Source organism: Lupinus angustifolius, chromosome LG05 (genome assembly GCF_001865875.1).
Source record: "Lupinus angustifolius cultivar Tanjil chromosome LG05, LupAngTanjil_v1.0, whole genome shotgun sequence".
Classification (NCBI taxonomy): domain Eukaryota; kingdom Viridiplantae; phylum Streptophyta; class Magnoliopsida; order Fabales; family Fabaceae; genus Lupinus; species Lupinus angustifolius.
The window spans coordinates 10,474,990-10,494,616 of record NC_032013.1 but is presented as its reverse complement, the minus strand read 5'-3'; the positions used below and the strand labels follow the sequence as shown (position 1 = coordinate 10,494,616).

Genomic DNA, 19,627 nt, shown 5'->3' with positions numbered 1-19,627 from the left:
TATCCTCCACTTTTCAACTCTAAGATTGTACTTATACACCTTTTCATATACTTACAATCATATATTATGAAAGTCATCTAACACAAGTTAAATTTTATCTCTACATGTCTAACTTCTTATTTATTTCCTCTCTCTTGTCTTTGTATAGGAATATATCATTAGAAAAACATGCATCACCACATTGGCTCATGAATGTGCTTTGTAAGCACATCCAACACCATTGTAAAAAAATAAAGGCTCAAATGTTACCATAGGTTCAATTTCATAGTTATATGAAAATTTTATGTGACTTCTTACACTGGTCATAATCTTATTATACATATCCTTCATTGATAGAGTATAATTAATACAAATTTATTTATTCATTCGGCTTCACATTATACCTCTATTAATCCTCTATGATGTCATTTGTAATTAATAAAAATAATGTGAGTCTTTTTTATTCCTATAATAACAATCCAAGTATAATGCTTTCATTGTTTACCTACCAATTCGATATAAGACATAACTAATGTTCACTAATATTCTTCTATTGTCTTAACATAGGCTCATTACCCTATTCAATAGATTCATAGCATGACTTGCGAACATAATCCTTCTATGAGTTGTTAAATCACACATATATATTTCATATTCTATTGCATGAACATGAAACCATTTATTGGTCTTAAGCTATAAAACTTATCACTTTTTTTAAAAAAAAAGTTTATAGGTAAATAAGTCTATGAGAAAACAACATTGAGGGGATGGGCCGAGTTGATGGTCGCCCAAGTGTCGATATTTCCAAAAGATTACAACAAATAGATTTTATAAAGCCCATGATTTAGAAGATTCCATAATTTGAATTTTTTACATTCATTTTCTTATATAAGTCACTGTCATTCTGAAACCCCAAATCAAAAAACCATCTTATATTCTTTTCACAATGAGATTTTAGATCTCAAAATCATTTTCTTCTCGCATTTTCCCCCCTGATATTTATATCTTATAAAAATTTGCTTATGTAATTTTTATTTACCGTTAAATCCTCGACATTACTGTCACTTCTGTTTATCCCCCGCTCAGCTTATTATTGTGAAATCTCAAATCTTAAATTCAAATTCTTTATGTAATTTGATCTTGTGAAATCAAGTATCTAATTTTGAACTTCAATAAAAGGCGCATCAAGTTTTGCTAATCTTGAGGTATGAAAGATTTGACTCTCTAATATTTGAGATGATCCCTTCCATTACATAAAACATTGTCTATAACTATCTCCATCACTCTTTCTCTCTATTTGGCCATTGTGCCAAAACTAACTAATTTGGCTTTACAACTTTTTTTTCAGTATGCTACCAGAATAATTTGGACCAAACGTTTTTTAGTGTTAATGTTGTTTGTTTACTGGAACTTCCCATTTCTCCCAATGAATCATGATTCATACTCTTTTTTGTTCAATAGATTAAGCTTGGTGTTATTTCTTTACATGATCATGGTCTACTTGATAACATTGTTGCACAACAAAAATATTTGTTAACTTGTGAATTTTGCATTATCATGCACAGTATTTATATCATAAAATTGAAGAGTAAATGATTTTTAGGTGCTTGGTCTAAAATTGCAAATTCGTTCGATAGCATGTTAACTTTTCACCCCTTGATCTTTGATTACAAAAAGTATGTTAAATTTAACAATATTAGGATTATCTGAGTATATTAATATAATACCAGTTACATAATTTAATATTAATATTTTGATAATAATCAATTTATCAATTATTATTATTAAATAACTCAACTTTTCAATCTGAAATTTGCCGTTGTTTCCCCCTCATCTGTCTAATAGCTAGTATATTCATATGGAAAATATGATAATAGAGAGATATTTTTCTCTTACTAGGAAGGGAGTTACAAACATAACTATTTAATGAAATTGATAAATATGAACAAACATAGTAATAATGTGATGTTATTTATCTATCATTTTTTATTAAACGGAAAAATTACAAAATAAAAACACGAATAAAACACACAATTATTTTTTCCTGATTGTACATATCCTTAAGCCCAAGATCGTAGCAAGAAATTAGACTAATTAACTCATGCATAAAAATTCTTAATGATAATAAAATTTAATAATTGAAGTGATCAACATAATAAATGTTAAATTGTTTTTATTCAGAATACTCATCCTTCTCTATGAGTTGTTAAATCACGTATATATTTCATATTCCAACATGAAACTATTTATTGGTCTTAAGCATTAAAACCTATCACTTTTTTTAAAAAAGTTTGTATGTAAATAAGTCTTTGAGAAAACAACGCCGAGGTGATGGGCCGAGTTGATGGTCGCCCAAGTGTCCATATTACCAAAAGATTACAACAAATAGATTTTACAAAGCCCATGATTTAGAAGATTCCATAATTTGGATTTTCTTATTCATTTTCTTATATAAGTCACTGTCATTCTGAAACCCCAAATCAAATAACCATCTTCTATTCTTTTCAGAGTGAGATTTTAGATTCAATGTCATTTTCTTCTCGCATTTTATTTTGATATTCATATCTTATAAATAATTTGCTTATGTAATTTTTATTTACCATTAAATCCTCGATATTACTGTCACTTTTGTCTATCCCCCGCTCAGCTTATTATTGTGAAATCTCAAATCTTAAATTCAAATTCTTTATGTAATTTGATCTTGTGAAATCAAGTATCTAATTTTGAACTTCAATAATATTGAACAAGATGTGCATCTTTGTCGATCTATGAGATGTGATGATAATTTTAAAATGTGTGTCAAGAAAAGGCGCACCAAGTTTTGCTAATCTTGAGGTATGAAAGATTTGATTGTTTATTCCTATTCAATATTAAACTCTCTAGTATTAGAGATGATCCTTTCCATTACACATTGTCTCTAACTATCTCCATCACTCTTTCTCTCTCTATTTGGCCATTGTGCCATAACTAACTAATTTGGCTTTACAAATTTTTTTCCAGTATGCTACCAGAATAATTTGGACCAAAAGTTTATTGTTAATGTTGTTTGTTTACTGGAACTTCCCATTTCTCCCAATGAATCATGATTCATACTCTTTTTTGTTCAATAGATTAAGCTTGGTGTTATTTCTTTACATGAACATGGTCTACTTGATAATAATGTTGCACAACAAAAGTATTTGTTAACTTGTGAATTTTGCATTATTATGCACAGTATTTATATCATAAAATTGAAGAGTAAATGATTTTTAGGTGTTTGGTCTAAAATTGCAAATTCGTTCGATAGCATGTTAACTTTTCACCCCTTGATCTTTGATTACAAAAAGTATGTTAAATTTAAGAATATTAGGATTATCTGAGTATATTAATATAATACTAGTTACATAATTTAATATTAATATTTTGATAATAATCAATTTATCAATTATTATTACCAAATAACTCAACTTTTCAATCTAAAATTTGCCGTTGTTTCCCCCTCCTCTGTCTAATAACTAGTATATTCATATGGAAATTATGATAATGGAGAGATATTTTTATCTTATTAGGAAGGGAGTTACAAAATAACTATTTAATGAAATTGATAAATATGAACAAAGAGGAATAAGGGCAAGAGTTTATATTTGGTGCTTGAAACGGACACTATCTAAGAGGAATATTTGTTCACCAGAAAAAGATAAGATCATCACCTATAGGAGTCTAGCATTAGAAAAACATGCATCACCATAGTGACTCATGAATGTGCTTTGTAAGCACATCTAACACTAGTGTAAAAAAGTAAATGCTCAAATGTTTCCATAGGTGCAATTTTATAGTTATATGAAAATCTTATGTGACTTCTTACACTAGTCCTAATCTTATTATACATATCCTTCATTGATAGAATATAATTAATACAAACTAATTTATTCTCTCGGCTTCCTATAATGTTGTTTGTAATTAATAAATATAATGTGAGTCTTTTTTATTCCTATAATAACAATCCAGGTATAATGCTTTCATTATTTACCTACGAATTCAATATAAGACATAACTAATGTTCACTAACATTCTTCTATTGTCTTACCATAGGCTCATTACCCTCTTCAATAGATTCATAGCATGACTTGCCAACATAATCCTTCTATATGAGTTGTTAAATCACGTATATATTTCACATTCTATTGCATGAACATGAAACTATTTATTGGTCTTAAGCATTAAAACCTATCATTTTTTTTAAGGCTGGGTGAAACACCCCAATATATTGAAGAATGAAAACAGAAAGCAGAAAACAGAAAATAGAACAAAGAAGGAAAGGTTACATGTTCCTAAATCTATAATTAGGAAGAGACAACCTATTCCTATTGAATTCAAGCAGAATGAAACTAGGCAAAGTATCCCACCAAGTATACAATTTAGAAGAAATGGCAAAAGATGCTAGTTTATCGGCACAAGAATTCCCTTCCCTATAAATATGAGATATTCTAAACTCCATGGATGAAACCTGCCTTTGACAAAGATGCTAGTGATTATGCAACTTCCAAGGGACTATGAATTTGCCATTAAACATGTCGACTACATTCATAGAATCACATTCAAGCCAAACTTTGATCCAGCCATGATTGTGAGCAATCTCAATTGCTAAGATAGCAGCCTTTAGCTCGACATATAATGAGTCATTGATGCTTAGGTAGGAAGCGAAGGAGCCTAAGAAAGCACCCTGGCTATCCCTGAAAATGGCACCCCCTCCCGTATTGCCAGGGGCACCATGCACAGCCCCATCGGAGTTAATTTTGATCCATCCAGGCAAGGGAGCGCACCATAGCACCTCAATGATGATGGGGGCAGCGGAGTAGTGAGGAGAAACATCGAGATTCCTTAATATATTGAAATCATGATGAGAGCTATTGGCACACAGTTTGGAAAGGTTCCCCGAGAAAGATATGCCCATTTTTATTCTGGCTTTAGCCTTGACCAAGGTAGTCTAGGAATCCTGGAATCTGCAGAGGTTCCTGCAATGCCAAATTGTGTTCACAGTGTGAACAATTGCAGCAGCCAGAACGCTCTTAATTTGAGGACTACAATGAAGATTACATGTAGACAAGATTGCAGCTAAAGAGGAGTTGTCAATTTGAATGTGGAAAGTGTCACCAATCCAATGCCAAAGGTCAACATCAAAGGGGCATAGGAGGAACAAATGGTCAGATGTTTCACTGCTAAGATTGCAGAGGTTGCACATTGATACAAGAGAGCACCCTCTCAATTGGAGATTTTCATCAGTGGGCATTCTCCTATGGAACAACCTCCAAGTAGTGAAGGACTTGGGTGGAGGAATGGAATCTGACCATATAGTCCTACACCAGGTCATATGATTAGCATTAGGCCTAATGTAGTTATAAGCAGCTTCAAGAGGTAGAGAGCCATCTATAGTGCCCTGTCAAACAAATTGATCGCCCTTGTTTGTGATGATGATGTCAGCAATGTTAGAGGCAATCTGAGGGAAGAGATCATGAATAAGCTTGGGAATGGTCCATTTGCAGTCCTGAGTAAAATCAGCTATCTTGGATAGGAGAGAGGTGTGGAACTCCTCAGGGATGTGAAGGGAGTCCACCAGAGGAGATCCCAACCAGTTGTCCAGCCAGAAATTTATACTCTTCCCTTCTCCAACCAACCAAATGGAATTAGACATAACTGTGTGCCAATTGCTTTTGATGCCAGGCCAAATGGATGATTTAAAATATCTCTGGGAAGGGGATGAGCCTCTCTCAAACCTATGCCTATAAAGGATAGCCCACTCCTGGTTAGAAGAAGACATCTCCCAGGCAAGCTTGATCAAAGCAGCCTGATTCATAGCCTTGATGGATCTGAGGCCTAGGCCACCAGAGTTAGAAGGAGAGCAGACCTTGTGCCAAGACACAATAGCAATTTTCTTTATGCTTGTGTCCCCTGACCAAATGAAATTTCTGATGCACTTGTCCAAGTTCTGAAGCATGCTGGAAGGCCAGGAGTATATGTGAAAGCTGTAGGTGAGCATACTGAGAATGATTGACTTGACAAGTTCAACTCTTCCCATGATAGACAGTAAGGAGCCTTTCCAGGTGGCTAACTTGAGGATAATCCTATCAGCAATTGCTTGGAGGTGGATCTTCCTTGGTTTCCCTTGAAAAAGAGGAACACCAAGATAGTTAAAAGGAAGCCTGCCATGAGAGAAACCAAGTGTGGAAGACAAATCCATGGTTTTCCTAGAGGAATAGAATCTGCACTTGGTGAGACTGATGTGTTGACCTGAAGCATTGGCATAATCAATAATCAACTTCTTAAGAGCCATAAGATTCCTCTTGATGCCTTTACAGAATATGAGGATGTCATCTACATATAACACATGGCTAGGAGTGAAAAGATTAGAAGGACCAAAGATAGGACATAGTTGCCCCTCTAACACCAGCTTGGAGATGCCTCTACTAAGGACATCCTCAGCAAGACAGAAAAGCAGGGGAGACAGATGATCACCTTGTCTAACTCCCCTTTTGCAAGAAAAGAACCCAATAGATTGCCCATTGACATTGATTGATAGCTTGGCTGAGTGAAGGATGGTCTTGATCCAGTCAGTAAACTTTCTGTTGAAACCAAAAGCAGAAAGGGTGTCCAGCAAGAAACACCAATCAAGGGTGTCAAAAGCCTTTTTTGATGTCCAGCTTGATGGCCAAGTTTCCTCCAAACACTTTATGATCAAGCAGGTTGATTGCCTCAGAAGCAATGCAGATGCACTCATGGATATGCCTCTCCTTTATGAATCCTCTTTGCTGAGGAGATATGATTTTAGGAGCCACCAGAGCAAGTCTATCAGCTAGGAATTTGGTGATGATTTTAAATTGGAAGTTGGCTAAGGCAATTGGTCTAAAGTCCTCAATTCTATTAGCTTCAGGGTGCTTAGGGATGATAACCACAGAGTTGGAGTTTAAGACTGGAGGAAGCCAATTGTTGAAGAAAAAGTAGGTCACAGATTGGCACACATCAGGACCTATAATTTCCCAGAAAGCCTGAAAGAAACAACCACCAAAGCCATCAGGGCCAGGAGCACCATCCCCCTTCATGCTAAACACAGCAGATCTAATTTCCTCATTGGATGGGTGTTTAGTGAGCAAGAAATTGTCATCCTCATTCACCAAATGAGGGATAACAGAACTAATCAGACCATTAGGGGCAATAGTATTAGAAGAGGCATACAAGGCTGTGAAATAGTCCAAAACATGAGTGGCAATTTCATCCTGATTAGTTAGAATATTGTCCCCCTCATTTAGCAAGGTGAGGGATTTGGTGTTTTGCCTAACCTTAGCCACTCTGTGAAAGAAACTAGTATTCCTATCACCATTGATGTGCCAGTTCATTCTAGCTTTTTCCTTCCAAAAAACCTCCTCGACCATTAAAGCTTGAAGCAACTCCTGCTAGGCAATAGCTTCTTGATCCAAGAGATCCTCATCAGGGACAGAGTTGCTAATGCACTGCTGGATGGAATCAACTGAGGCAAGGGAGGTCTTAACCCTGAGATGTAAGTCACCAAAAACATTTTTGTTCCAATCCCTAAGTTTCACTTTTAGCAGCTTGAGCTTCTGAGAGATGATGAACATAGGACAACCTCTAATATCAGAGTGCCAAACTTCAGCAACCACTCTTTTACAGTCCAAGTGTTGAAGCCACATACCATGAAATCTAAAGGCTGATATTCTGGAGATTGATGAGGAGAAGAAACTAAATAGAAGGGGATGGTGATCAGATGAGATTCTAGTCAGAGTACAGCAGAAAATTTCATTCCAGGAAACAAGCCAAGCAGCATTACAGAGGCATTTATCCAACCTTTTCTCAGTGAGGGCATTGCCTCTCCTTTTATTAGTCCAAGTTAGCTGAGCACCTCTAGTCAAGAGGTGGATGAGGTTAGAGCCATCAGAGAAAGACTTAAACTCCTCAGAAGGCAATCTAGGAGGGACAATAGGGCCACGATGCTCATTAGCTCCAAGAATCACATTAAAATCCCCAACGCAACACCAAAGGCCAGGAATTGCAGCCATGATGTCTCTGATCTCAGCCCAAAGAAATCTTCTATGAATATACTGAGTGTGAGCATACACAGCACAAATGTGACATGTGGAATCTTGATCAAAAATAGAAATGGAAATTTGTTGTCTGGAATTGGCTATCACTGATGGAAACAGATCAATTCTACAAATTCCCCAAATATTAGGCAACTGAGGATGCCTATCATTCTTCACAAACAACTTTAGGTTCATTCCAGACCAGTATAGAGGGGAAATGGCCTCCGAGGAAATCAAGGGCTCAAAAAGGAAAACCAAATCTGGTTTGTGGTCCATGCAGAAAGCCTTGAGAACTAACCTTGTTCTAAGGTTGCCAAATCCCCTGCAGTTCCAATAAAGAACTCTCATTGAGACGGGGTTAAGTAGCTACCCTTGCGGGTATTGTAAACCTTTTCAGTGCTATTCCTTTTCCTTAATTTCTTCTTCTGAGATTTTGAGAGAACCTCAGTGTATGAGTCCTCCCCCAATTCCTCACCCTCCTCCTCTTTGTCATCAGCCCAGAGCCTTCCTACTAACCTCATATCTCTAGCCGCAGAGGGATTGGTCATTTCCTGTATGTCTTGTATGATGAAGTTACCACCTGGGGATTGAGGGGGTTCATGTTGGGTCCTGACCACTTCAGGTTCTATTGTGTCCACCACATTTCCAGGCACCTCAATTGGCACTTCTTCTCCCTGATATGAGTCAACAAAACTATCCTCCTCATTAGAAACCAAGTCCACTTTTTCCAAGCATTCCACATTGATGTTATGATCAATGTTTAGATCAATAATTAAGTCATTCCTTTTAGCTTCCATCGAGGGGGGAGGCTTCTTTGTTAATTTCCCTTTCGGGGTTACTTTCTTTTGACCGTCCTCGGGAAAGGTCTTCCTTCTTCTACAAGTAGAGGATAGATGGCCAAGGGAGAGGCAACTCAGGCAGAACTCAGGCAAGCTTTCATATTCAATGGATACAAAGAATGCAAATCCCTCCCTCTCCACCAAAATTTGGTCAGGAAGTGTGTTCTTTAGGTTGATATCCACTAGCACTCTTGCATAATGCCCAAAGGATCTATTGTTTGTTGCCTCATCCAGGGAGATAGGAGTGCCAACTCCTCCTGCTATTGAGAATATAATCGTAGGGCTCCAATATTCTTGAGGGACTCGTAGGATTTTAATCCAACATTGAGAGTGTGTGATTTTTTGAAGGGAGGGGTTGAAGTCAAGTATCCATAATGCGAGTCTTAGGATTCCTGGCTTGAGATTCCAAGATCCTATTGAGCAAACCTTCCTCATGTCCTCCCTTGAAGAGAATGAGAAATCATAGAAGCCCCTGCCCAGTGAAATCATATTCCATTTTCTAGCCAGTGTCTAGAGAGAATAGAGTTTGGCTTTGAGTTCAGGGAACTTTAATGGCTGGTCTCCTTTTGAGAGGATAATTCTGCCATGTAAATGGTTTTTGCACCTCTGTAATCCAGCTTGGTACTCTGCCTCTGGTATCTTGATGGCTATGACATCTCCCTTAACGCAAGGAAGGGGAAGCTGTAAGATGGAAACCTCACCCAAGCCCTTAAGAGCTTGAAGAAAAGATGGTTTTGGGAGAGAATGTGCATTTGACTTTACCTTATGCGACAGATCTAGCATGTCACCTAAGAAGGACCAAGGAATGAGAGGGGGGGGGGGGGGGGAGAGGTCATGATGAGTTTGGGGAAGATCCAAAGAATTTGGAGACAAGCCCTAGAAGAGCTCCAAGACAAGTGACACTTATTAAGAAAAGTTATCACTTCCTCACTTTTTTTTAAAAAGTTTATATGGAAATAAGTCTTTGAGAAAACAACGCCGAGGTGATGGGCCAAGTTGATGATTGCCCAAGTGTCCATATTACCAAAAGATTACAACAAATAGATTTTATAAAACCCATGATCTAGAAGATTCCGTAATTTGGATTTTTTACATTCATTTTCTTATATAAGTCACTGTCATTCTGAAACCCCAAAAATCTAAAAACCATCTTTTGTTCTCTTTAGAGTGAGATTTTAGATCTCAATATCATTTTCTTCTCGCGTTTTATTTTGGTATTTATATCTTATAAATAATTTGCTTATGTAATTTTTATTTATTGTTAAATTCTCGATATTACTGTCACTTCTGTTTATCCCCTCTCATCCTATTATTGTGAAATCTCAAATCTCAAATCTCAAATTCGAATTCTATATTTAACTTGATCTTGTGAAATCAAGAATCTAGTTTTGAACTTCATCTATATTGAATAGGATGTGAATTTTGTCGATCTCTGAGAGATGATGATAATTTTAAAATTTGTGTCTCACGAAAAAGCGTATTAAGTTATGCTAATCTTGAGGTATGAAAGACTTGATTGTTTAATTTTGATATTTTGCTTGTAGTTGACTCCACGTTAGCCCTTTTGCAAGGGTTTGTTTATCCATTTTTTTCTTATGTACTAAATTTTGCACTCATTTTTTGGGAAATCCCTAATCTTATAACAAATTTGAAATATTAATATCATCGTGAGACTATTACTATCATAATCATTATGTTTATTTGATATTAAAATCGATTTCTTTAATATTTTGATCTTGTAAAATCTGTAATAATAAGTTAAGGTAATTAATAACTTTGTGTATTATCTTGTGATTTGCGAGATCCATGTGTTTCGTATTGTCCACTTGCTTTCGAGTGACTCTTTGATGTCCGATTTATTAAGGTTAGGATATGTTTTCCTATTTTCCTATTATCAATCTTCTTATCTGTACTTGCTAGTTTAACCACATATATATTTTTTCATTAAAAAACGTGGTGAAAAAAAAAACAGTTTCTTATCATTTTGGAGTCATAAGAGAATCAGAAATATTTTTTCATTAATTTTAAATGAGTGTAGGTATAACATAACCACAATTTACAAAGGCCTAAAATTTATCTTAATTATTCTTCTTATTCTTCGGTTGAAGAATATATATATCATGGATTATGCTGATTTTTATAGTGTAAATGAGACATTTCACATATTTTTATGAGATAAAATTTAAATTTAAATAACTTCGCTAAATTAAATTTTTATTTAATTCAATTACATTTTGTGTGCTGATCACACAGAGTATAAAAAACATAGAGTTTAAAACTTAATAACAATGATTAATGTTTTCTGATAAGCAAAAAATATACTAATCACAAAGAAGGGATGCTTAAACCAATACAAAAGTTTGACTACAAAATGTGCTTGAGATCTTGTTTAGTTGTAGCATTAAGCCTCCTCTTCTTAAGCTTGTTTGAACTAAAGACCCACCATGTTCTCTATTCTCTACCTCATATTTGAAATTTGAGTTATATTTCCAAACATCTTGATAAGAAACATTCTTTCGAAGTTTATTACTTGAGACTCCTTTTCCAACATAAGACTAAGAACTAATATAAACAATTTGGAGTCTCCAAGTGGTAGGTTGAAAAAGTAATCTGAGTGGATGAAGTAAGGAATGATTATTTAGAAATAGATCCTCATTCACAAAATCAAAATTTCTTCTAAGAATGATGTGTAAACTATTGTGGCTCCAAAGTTGATAGTTGATGAGATAAAATACACCTATAGGAGTCTATCATTAGAAAAACATGCATCACCATTGTGACTCATGAATGTGCTTTGTAAGCACATCTAACACCACTGTAAAAAAAAAATAAAGGCTCAAATGTTTCCATAGGTGCAATTTTATAGTTATATGAAAATATTATGTGACTTCTTACACTAGTCCTAATCTTATTATTCATATCCTTCATTGATAGAATATAATTAATACAAACTAATTTATTCTGTCGGCTTCCCATGATACCTCTATTAATCCTCTATCATGTCGTTTGTAATTAATAAAAATAATGTGTGAGTCTTTTTTATTCCTATAATAACAATCCAAGTATAATGCTTTCATTGTTTACCTAACAATTCCATATAAAACATCACTAATTTCTACTAACATTCTTCTATTAACTTAATATAGGTTCATTACACTCTTCAATAGATTCATAGCATGACTTGCGAGCATAATCCTTCTATGAGTTGTTCAATCATGTATATATTTTATATTCTTTTGCATGAACATGGAACCATTCATTGGTCTTAAGCTATAAAACTTATCACTTTTTAAAAAAAAAAGTTTATTAAGTCTTTGAGAAAACAATACTGAGAGGATGGGCCGAGTTGATGGTCGCCTAAGTGTCCATATTTCCAAAAGATTACAACAAATAGATTTTATAAAGCCCATGATCTAGAACATTCCATAATTTGGATTTTTTACATTCAATTTCTTATATAAGTCACTGTCATTCTGAAACCTCAAATCAAAAAATCATCTTATGTTCTCTTTAGAGTGAGGTTTTAGATCTCAATATCATTTTCTTCTTGTGTTTTATTTTAATATTTATATCTTATAAATAATTTGCTTATGTAATTTTTATTTATTGTTAAATTCTCGATATTATTGTCACTTCTGTTTATCCCCCTCTCAGCCTATTATTGCAAAATCTCAAATCTCAAATTCAAATTCTTTATGTAACTTGATCTTGTGAAATCAAGAATCTAATTATGAACTTCATCTATATTGAACAGGATGTGAATTTTCTGGATCTCTGAGAGATGATGATAATTTTAAAATCTATGTCTCACGAAAAGGCGCATTTAGTTATGCTAATCTTGAGGTATGAAAAACTTGATTGTTTAATTTTGATATTTTGCTTGTAGTTGACTCCATGTTAGCTCTTTTGCAAGGATTTATTTATCCCTTTTTTTCTTATGTACTAAATTTGCACTCATTTTTTTGGGAAATCCCTAATCTTATAACAAATTTGAAATATTAATATCATCGTGAGACCATTACTATCATAACCATTCCGTTTATTTGATATTAAAATCAATTTTTTTAATATTTTGATCTTGTAAAATTTGTAATAATAAGTTAAGGTAATTAATAATTTTGTGTATTATCTTGTGATTTGCGAGATCCATGTGTTTCGTATTGCCCAGTTGCTTTTGAGTGACTCTTTGAAGTCCGATTTATTAAGGTTAGGATATATTTTCCTATTTTCCTATTATCAATCTTCTTATCTATACTTGCTAGTTTAACCACATATATATTTTTTCATTAAAAAACGTGGTGAAAAAAAAAGAGAATTTCTTATCATTTTGGAGTCATAAAAGAATCAAAAATATTTTTTTCATTAATTTTAAATGAATGTAGATATAACATAACCACAATTTACAATGGCCTAAAATTTATCTTAATTACTCTTCTTATTCTTTGGTTGAATAATATTTGACATCCTCAGTATATATACATATATATATCATGGATTATGCTGATTTTTATAGTGTAAATGAGACATTTCACATATTTTTATCAGATAAAATTTAAATTTAAACAACTTCGCTAAATTAAATTTTTATTTAATTCAATAACGTTTTGTGTGCTGATCACACAGAGAATAAAAACATAGAGTTTATACCTTAATAACAATGATTAATTTTTTCCGATAAGCAAAAAATATACTAATAAAAAAGAAGGGATGCTTTAACCAATACAAAAGTTTGACTACAAAATGTGCTTGAGATCTTATTTAGTTGTAGCATTAAGCCTCCTCTTCTTAAGCTTGTTTGAACTAAAGACCCACCATGTTCTCTATTCTTAACCTCATATTTGAAATTTGAGTTATATTTCCAAACATTTTGATAAGAAATCTTCTTTTGAAGTTTATTACTGTAGACTCCTTTTCCAACATAAGACTGAGAACTAATATAAACAATTTGGAGTCTCTAAGTGGTAGGTTGAAAAAGTAATCTTATAGGATGAAGTAAGGAATGATTATTTTGAAAAAGAACCTCATTCACGAAATCAAAATTTCTTCTAAGAATGATGTGTAAACTATTGTGGCTCCAAAGTTTGTAGTTGCTGAGATAAAATATACGGCTTCTAATGACAATACGGGAGAAGATGTATTTAGTTTTTGGGGTTTACGAAAGAATGATAATGGATCTTATGACAACGAATCCAACACTAGAGTTGGAAGTCAAATAGGTGAATGCATGACATTGAAGGGTTGGAACTAAGGATTAATATCATGACAGTTGGAGTTATGATTCTATGATTGTAACATTGTTTTTCAGATTATGAATGTCGTGAAAAAGGAAGTGCATAGATCAAAAGATGTTGAATGGGAGTGAAACAGAAAATGGAAGAGAATGAAGAAAATAATTCAAACCATTATCTTCCTTTTGTCTTCAATCTCAATTTTGGTTCAAGTGTACTTCTTTCATGGCCAACTTTATAATCCTCGACAACAACAGTGTTACAAACACATAAATCTAAATCATTGGTTTTGTTATGGTTGTAGCCCCATAGTTGACCTATACAAGAACCCTTCTCCTTTTGTCAAAACCGTAAATGACTCTCTCGAAATTTTCAATATCTATTTTATATTATTCATTGATAAAAATATATATTACATCTAGTAAATATAGAAGAAAAGAGTACTGTAGTTTAAACAATAGTTAAGTTAAAGATAGGCTTAGTGCTTCTCCTAATTAATAAAGATCTCAAGCAATTATCTTTCTACAATCAATCTTGTTGTCTAGTATACTAACTATAATATCAGGCTTACTGTAATGATGTTAACATGGTTAACAAAAATTGGTCACTAGTCAAGTAGTGTAATTTAAAACGGTAGCTCAATGTAATGTTTCTGAATTTATAGGTCAAATCATCTATGCCATGAAATTGATTACATGGAAACATTAATGACCTTGTTCTTAGGTGAAAGTGAAGAAATTTTCTCAGATATTTTTAGACCTCTATTAGATGTCCACTTCTATTAGATGAGCCATCAATTAGATAGTGTCATGCCTCTAATAAAGGTCTAAAACGACATGGGAAAGTTTCTTCCCTTTCATTTAAGACCATGGTCATTATTATTCCCTTGCAAAATCAATTAAATGGCTGAGTTGATTTGGCCAATAAATTTAATAAACAATACTTTAATCCACTATATTAAATTAGACTAGTCCATTATAGTTATATTTACCATATTGCTGTTTTTACAATCTTTATAGTGTATGAAGAGAAAATCGGGTACCATACTTTAATTTACATTATATCAATTTTGTCTTATATCCTTTTTTATTCATTTTAGTTGTTATTTCACATCCTTTTATTTAACTTTGTCAATCTGCATTATATTTTTCAGTTATGTTGTTTCTCCTTATCTCAATTTTCTAGATCTCAATATCATTTTATTCTTATGTTTTGTTTTGATATTTATATCTTATAAATAATTTGCTTATGCATGTAATTCTTATTTACTTTTAAATCCTTGATATTAGTGTCACTTCTATTTGTTCCCCTCTCGGCATATTACCGTGAAATCTCAAATCTTAAATTCAATTTCTTTATGTAAATTGGTCTTGTGAAATCAAGTATCTAATTTTGAACTTCATAACAGGATGTGCATCTCTATCTATCTATGAGTTGATAATTTTGAATTTTGTATCTTGAGAAAGGGCACATCAAGTTCTGCAAATCTTAAGGCATGAAAGACTTGACTGTTTTTTACATTTTTCTTCTAGTTTACTCCATGTTAGCCCTTTTGCAAGGGTTTGTTTATTCCTTTTGTCTTATGTACTAAATTTTCCTAATGAGAAAAATAATTGTCCACTCATTTTTTTGGGAAATCCATAATCTTATAACAAATTTCAAATATCAATATCATTATTAGACCATTATTATCATGATCATTTTTTTTATACTTCAATATCAATATATTATTGTGAAATATTTGATATCAAAGATATTTGATATCAAAATCAATTTCTTAATAATTTGGACTTATAAAATATGTAATAATAAGATAAGGTAATTAATAACTTGGCGTATTATCTTATGATTTGTGAGATCCGTGTGCTTGATCTTCACCACTTGCTTTTCAGTGACTCCTTGAAGTCCCATTTATTAAGGTTATGATATGTTTTCCTATTTTTATATTATCAGTCTTCTTATCTATACTTACTAGTACAACCACATAATTTTTTCATTAAAAAACATGGTGGAAAATGGAGAATTTATTATATCAAAGAGTTTTATATGCTAATCACAAAGAGCCCAAAAACATTGATTTTATACCTTAATAATAATGACTCATTTTTCCTATAAGAAACAAATATATTAATAACGAAGAAGGGATGCTCAAACCAATACAAAAGTTGGACTACAAAAAGTGCTTGAGATCTTATTTAGGAGTAGCATTAAGCCTCCCCCTCTTAAGCTTGTGATGCAAACCTCCAAGAGTGGTTTGCTTTATTGGCTGATCGTTCTTGCCTGAAACTTAACTTTTTTGTGGAATGGAATTTGTTTATAAAATTATGTATGTTTGTCACGAATTTGAAAATGAAAATGAAATGAAATGTTTAACGAATTAATATGTGGTAACAAAAGTTTACTTTTCATTTATATTGTGTATGGTTTTGTGTATGGGGTGGAATGGATGTTTGTATGAATATGGGGTGGGATGTGTATGATCTTAGTGTAGGGATATAAGAACTTGGTTAAGAGATGTAAGGGGAAGGTGCTACAAAACAATTAGCTTGATAAGTCACATATGTTCGTCATAAGGAAGAATCCTTGATAAGAACTAAGGTAAGGCGAATACCACAAGAACAAGTTCATGATAAGTTCTACGTTTTAGGAGACAAAGCTCAACTAAACAAGGATTTAATTCAAAATATTATTTAAGCTATCCCACTCATGTGTTGATTCGGTTACATACAAAGTGAAAATAAAATATAACATTAAACATGTAATAAAAGTCTTGTTTCCCACGTGATGATGGCTTTCCGTTCGATTTGGCTCGACCAAGATGATGCACATGCCCAAGGTTGGTCTTGGTTCATTGAGTCCCAAGAAAGGAAATAACATCTCATGGTTTCACAAGGCAAAAATTATCATAAGTTCTTGATTTGAAACGAATCCCATGAATGACTCATAGTAAGGCAAGTAGTCATATCTTCCTTCATTGTGGATCCTCACTGTCAAACTTGATGATATGACCATGTCCAGATTCATTGCTCCTCCTCAAGAAAAGCTACACACCTAATCCATATATGGAAGGAAGTAACTCCTTGACTTGGAATTACCATACGGATTGCTTGAGGTTTGGGAAGGTAACAATTCCTTGATTTGAATCCCACATTACTTGTTCCCATTATGGAAATAAATCATACCATGCAATTGAATCCCACACAAATTGCTTGAGGTTTGGAAATATAATAACTCCTTGATTTGAGCCTCACACGATTGGCTACCATTATGGAAGGAAGTACAGAGTTTTTGTCGTGTAATTCAAATTCAAATTGTTTGGTATCCAAATATTTGACCACCTTGGTCGAGATAGGAAACTTCTTATGCACTTTGAAATCCCTCCATGATTTCAAATGAGTCATGTGCCTTCATCAAGAAAGGAAATTCCAACACGGCTTGCTCTTCCTATTGAAGGAAATCATTTCAATACTTTTAAATTTGGAATCGAGTCACACAACCTGTTGATGATGATATTGCCTCCATGGTTTTAAGAGACCTTCCACCTATGATAATAAATTGATGTCACACCCTCTCCTAAGATGGAAATATTACATGGTCATTCAAGGCTTTATTCTAAGAAACGAAATAATATAACTCATCCCCCATATAATAAATCCTTATTATATGCCTACTCCAAACGAGGCAATACTTAATTAATTTATTGTCTAACATAAAAATAATAAAATATAACCTAAGTTACAGGTGGGACAAAAGATCCCCATTTTATTAAATGTAACTTAAAATGTCTCATTCCACCTTTAAAATGTGGCATCCATCAGGTGGTTCTTCAAGTTGGATGATACACTTGATGGGCTTGTGATCTTCATCAATGTTGGGCCCTTTCTAGATCATATCATATCCTCATTCTTCAAGTGAATTTGACCTCGAATTCGCATCATTATCACCACCTTTGTACACCTCACCAAGTTCCAGCAAAGAGACCTTCACAAAACTAGACAAATTAGTGTTGGAAGCCTTGGGTTTTATAACCCAGTATCAAGCCGTGTAGGACCTTCCTTTCCAAATTCCAAAGCATTGAAATGATTTCCTTCCATATGAGGAGTAAGCCATGTAAGAATTTCCTTTTATCATAAGGCGCATGAACCATTTCAAATCATGGAAGGATTTCAAAGTACATAAGAAGTTTCATGTCTTAGCCAAGGTGGTCAAATATTTGGATACCAAGTAATTTGAATTTGAATTACACGATATAAATTTCATATTCCTTCCATAATGGGATCGATTTGTTTGAGGTTCAAATCAAGGAGTTATTACCTTCCGAAACCTCAAGCAATCTATGTGGGATTTAATTATATGGTATGATTTATTTCCATAAAGAGAACAAGCTGTGTGGGATTCAAATTAAGGAATTATTACCTTCCCAAACCTCAAGCGATCCGTGTGGTAATTCCAAATCAAGGAGTTACTACCTTCCATATATGGATTAGGCGTGTAGCTTGCCTTGAGGAGGAGCAATGAATTTGGACATGGTTATATCATTAAGTTTGACAGTGAGGATCCACAATGAAGGAAGATATGACTACTTGCCTTACTAGGAGTCGTTCATGGGATTCATTTTAAATCAAAAAGTTATAGTGATTCTTGGCTTGTGAAACCATGGGATATTATTTCTTTTCTTGGAACTCAATGAACCTAGACCAACCTTGGGTATGCACATCATCTTGGTCGAGCCAAATCAAAGGGAGAGTCATCATCACGTGAGAAACAAGACTTTCATTACATGTTTAACGTTATATTTTATTTTCACATTATATAAAACCAAATCAACACATGAATGGGATAACTTGAATAATATTTTCGATTAAATCCTTGTTTAGTTGAGATTTGCCTCCTAAAACTTAGAATTTATCAAGAACTTGTTCTTGTGGCATTCAAAGGCTTATCACCATTTGTGTGGCGCCTTACCTTAGTTCTTATCAAGGATCTTTCCGTGTGGCGAACATTTGTGGCTTATCAAGCTATTTTGCTTGTAGCGCCTTCCTCTTTGATCTCTTAACCAAGTTCTTTTATCCCTACATTAAAATTGATACACATCCCACCTCATATTCATAGATATGTCTATTCCACCCCATACACCAAATATAAACCAAAAGTAAACAACCAAAACCAAGACCGCATATTAATCCTATATACATTCCATTTCATTTTCATATTCAAATACGTGACCAAAATACATAATTTCATAAACAAATTTCATTCCGCAAGAAAGTTAAGTTTCAGGCAAGAACGATCGGCCAATAAAACAAAACACCCTTATAGGTTCACATCGGCTTGTTTGAACTAAATATCCACCATTTTCTCTATTTTCAACCTCAAATTTTAAATTTAAATAATATTTCCCATCATCTTTAAAAGAAATCTTACATATCTTCTTAGTAGAAATTTTAATGTTCCTAATCGGTGTGAGATTTTACTTTCAAAGTTTATCACTTAAGACTCATTTTCCAAC

At 33.5% G+C, this 19,627-nt stretch overlaps 1 protein-coding gene across 1 annotated transcript; it reads right to left on the bottom strand.

Annotated features, from left to right (window-relative positions):
- On the bottom strand, nt 4,946-5,329 carry LOC109346983. Its single transcript, XM_019586722.1, has one exon. It carries the CDS (start codon nt 5,327-5,329, stop codon nt 4,946-4,948), a length of 384 nt encoding a protein of 127 aa, XP_019442267.1.

Coding starts and splice junctions, on each gene's coding strand:
- LOC109346983 (XM_019586722.1), bottom strand. CDS start 5,329: ATGACCTGGTGTAGGACTATATGGTCAGATTCCATTCCTCCACCCAAG.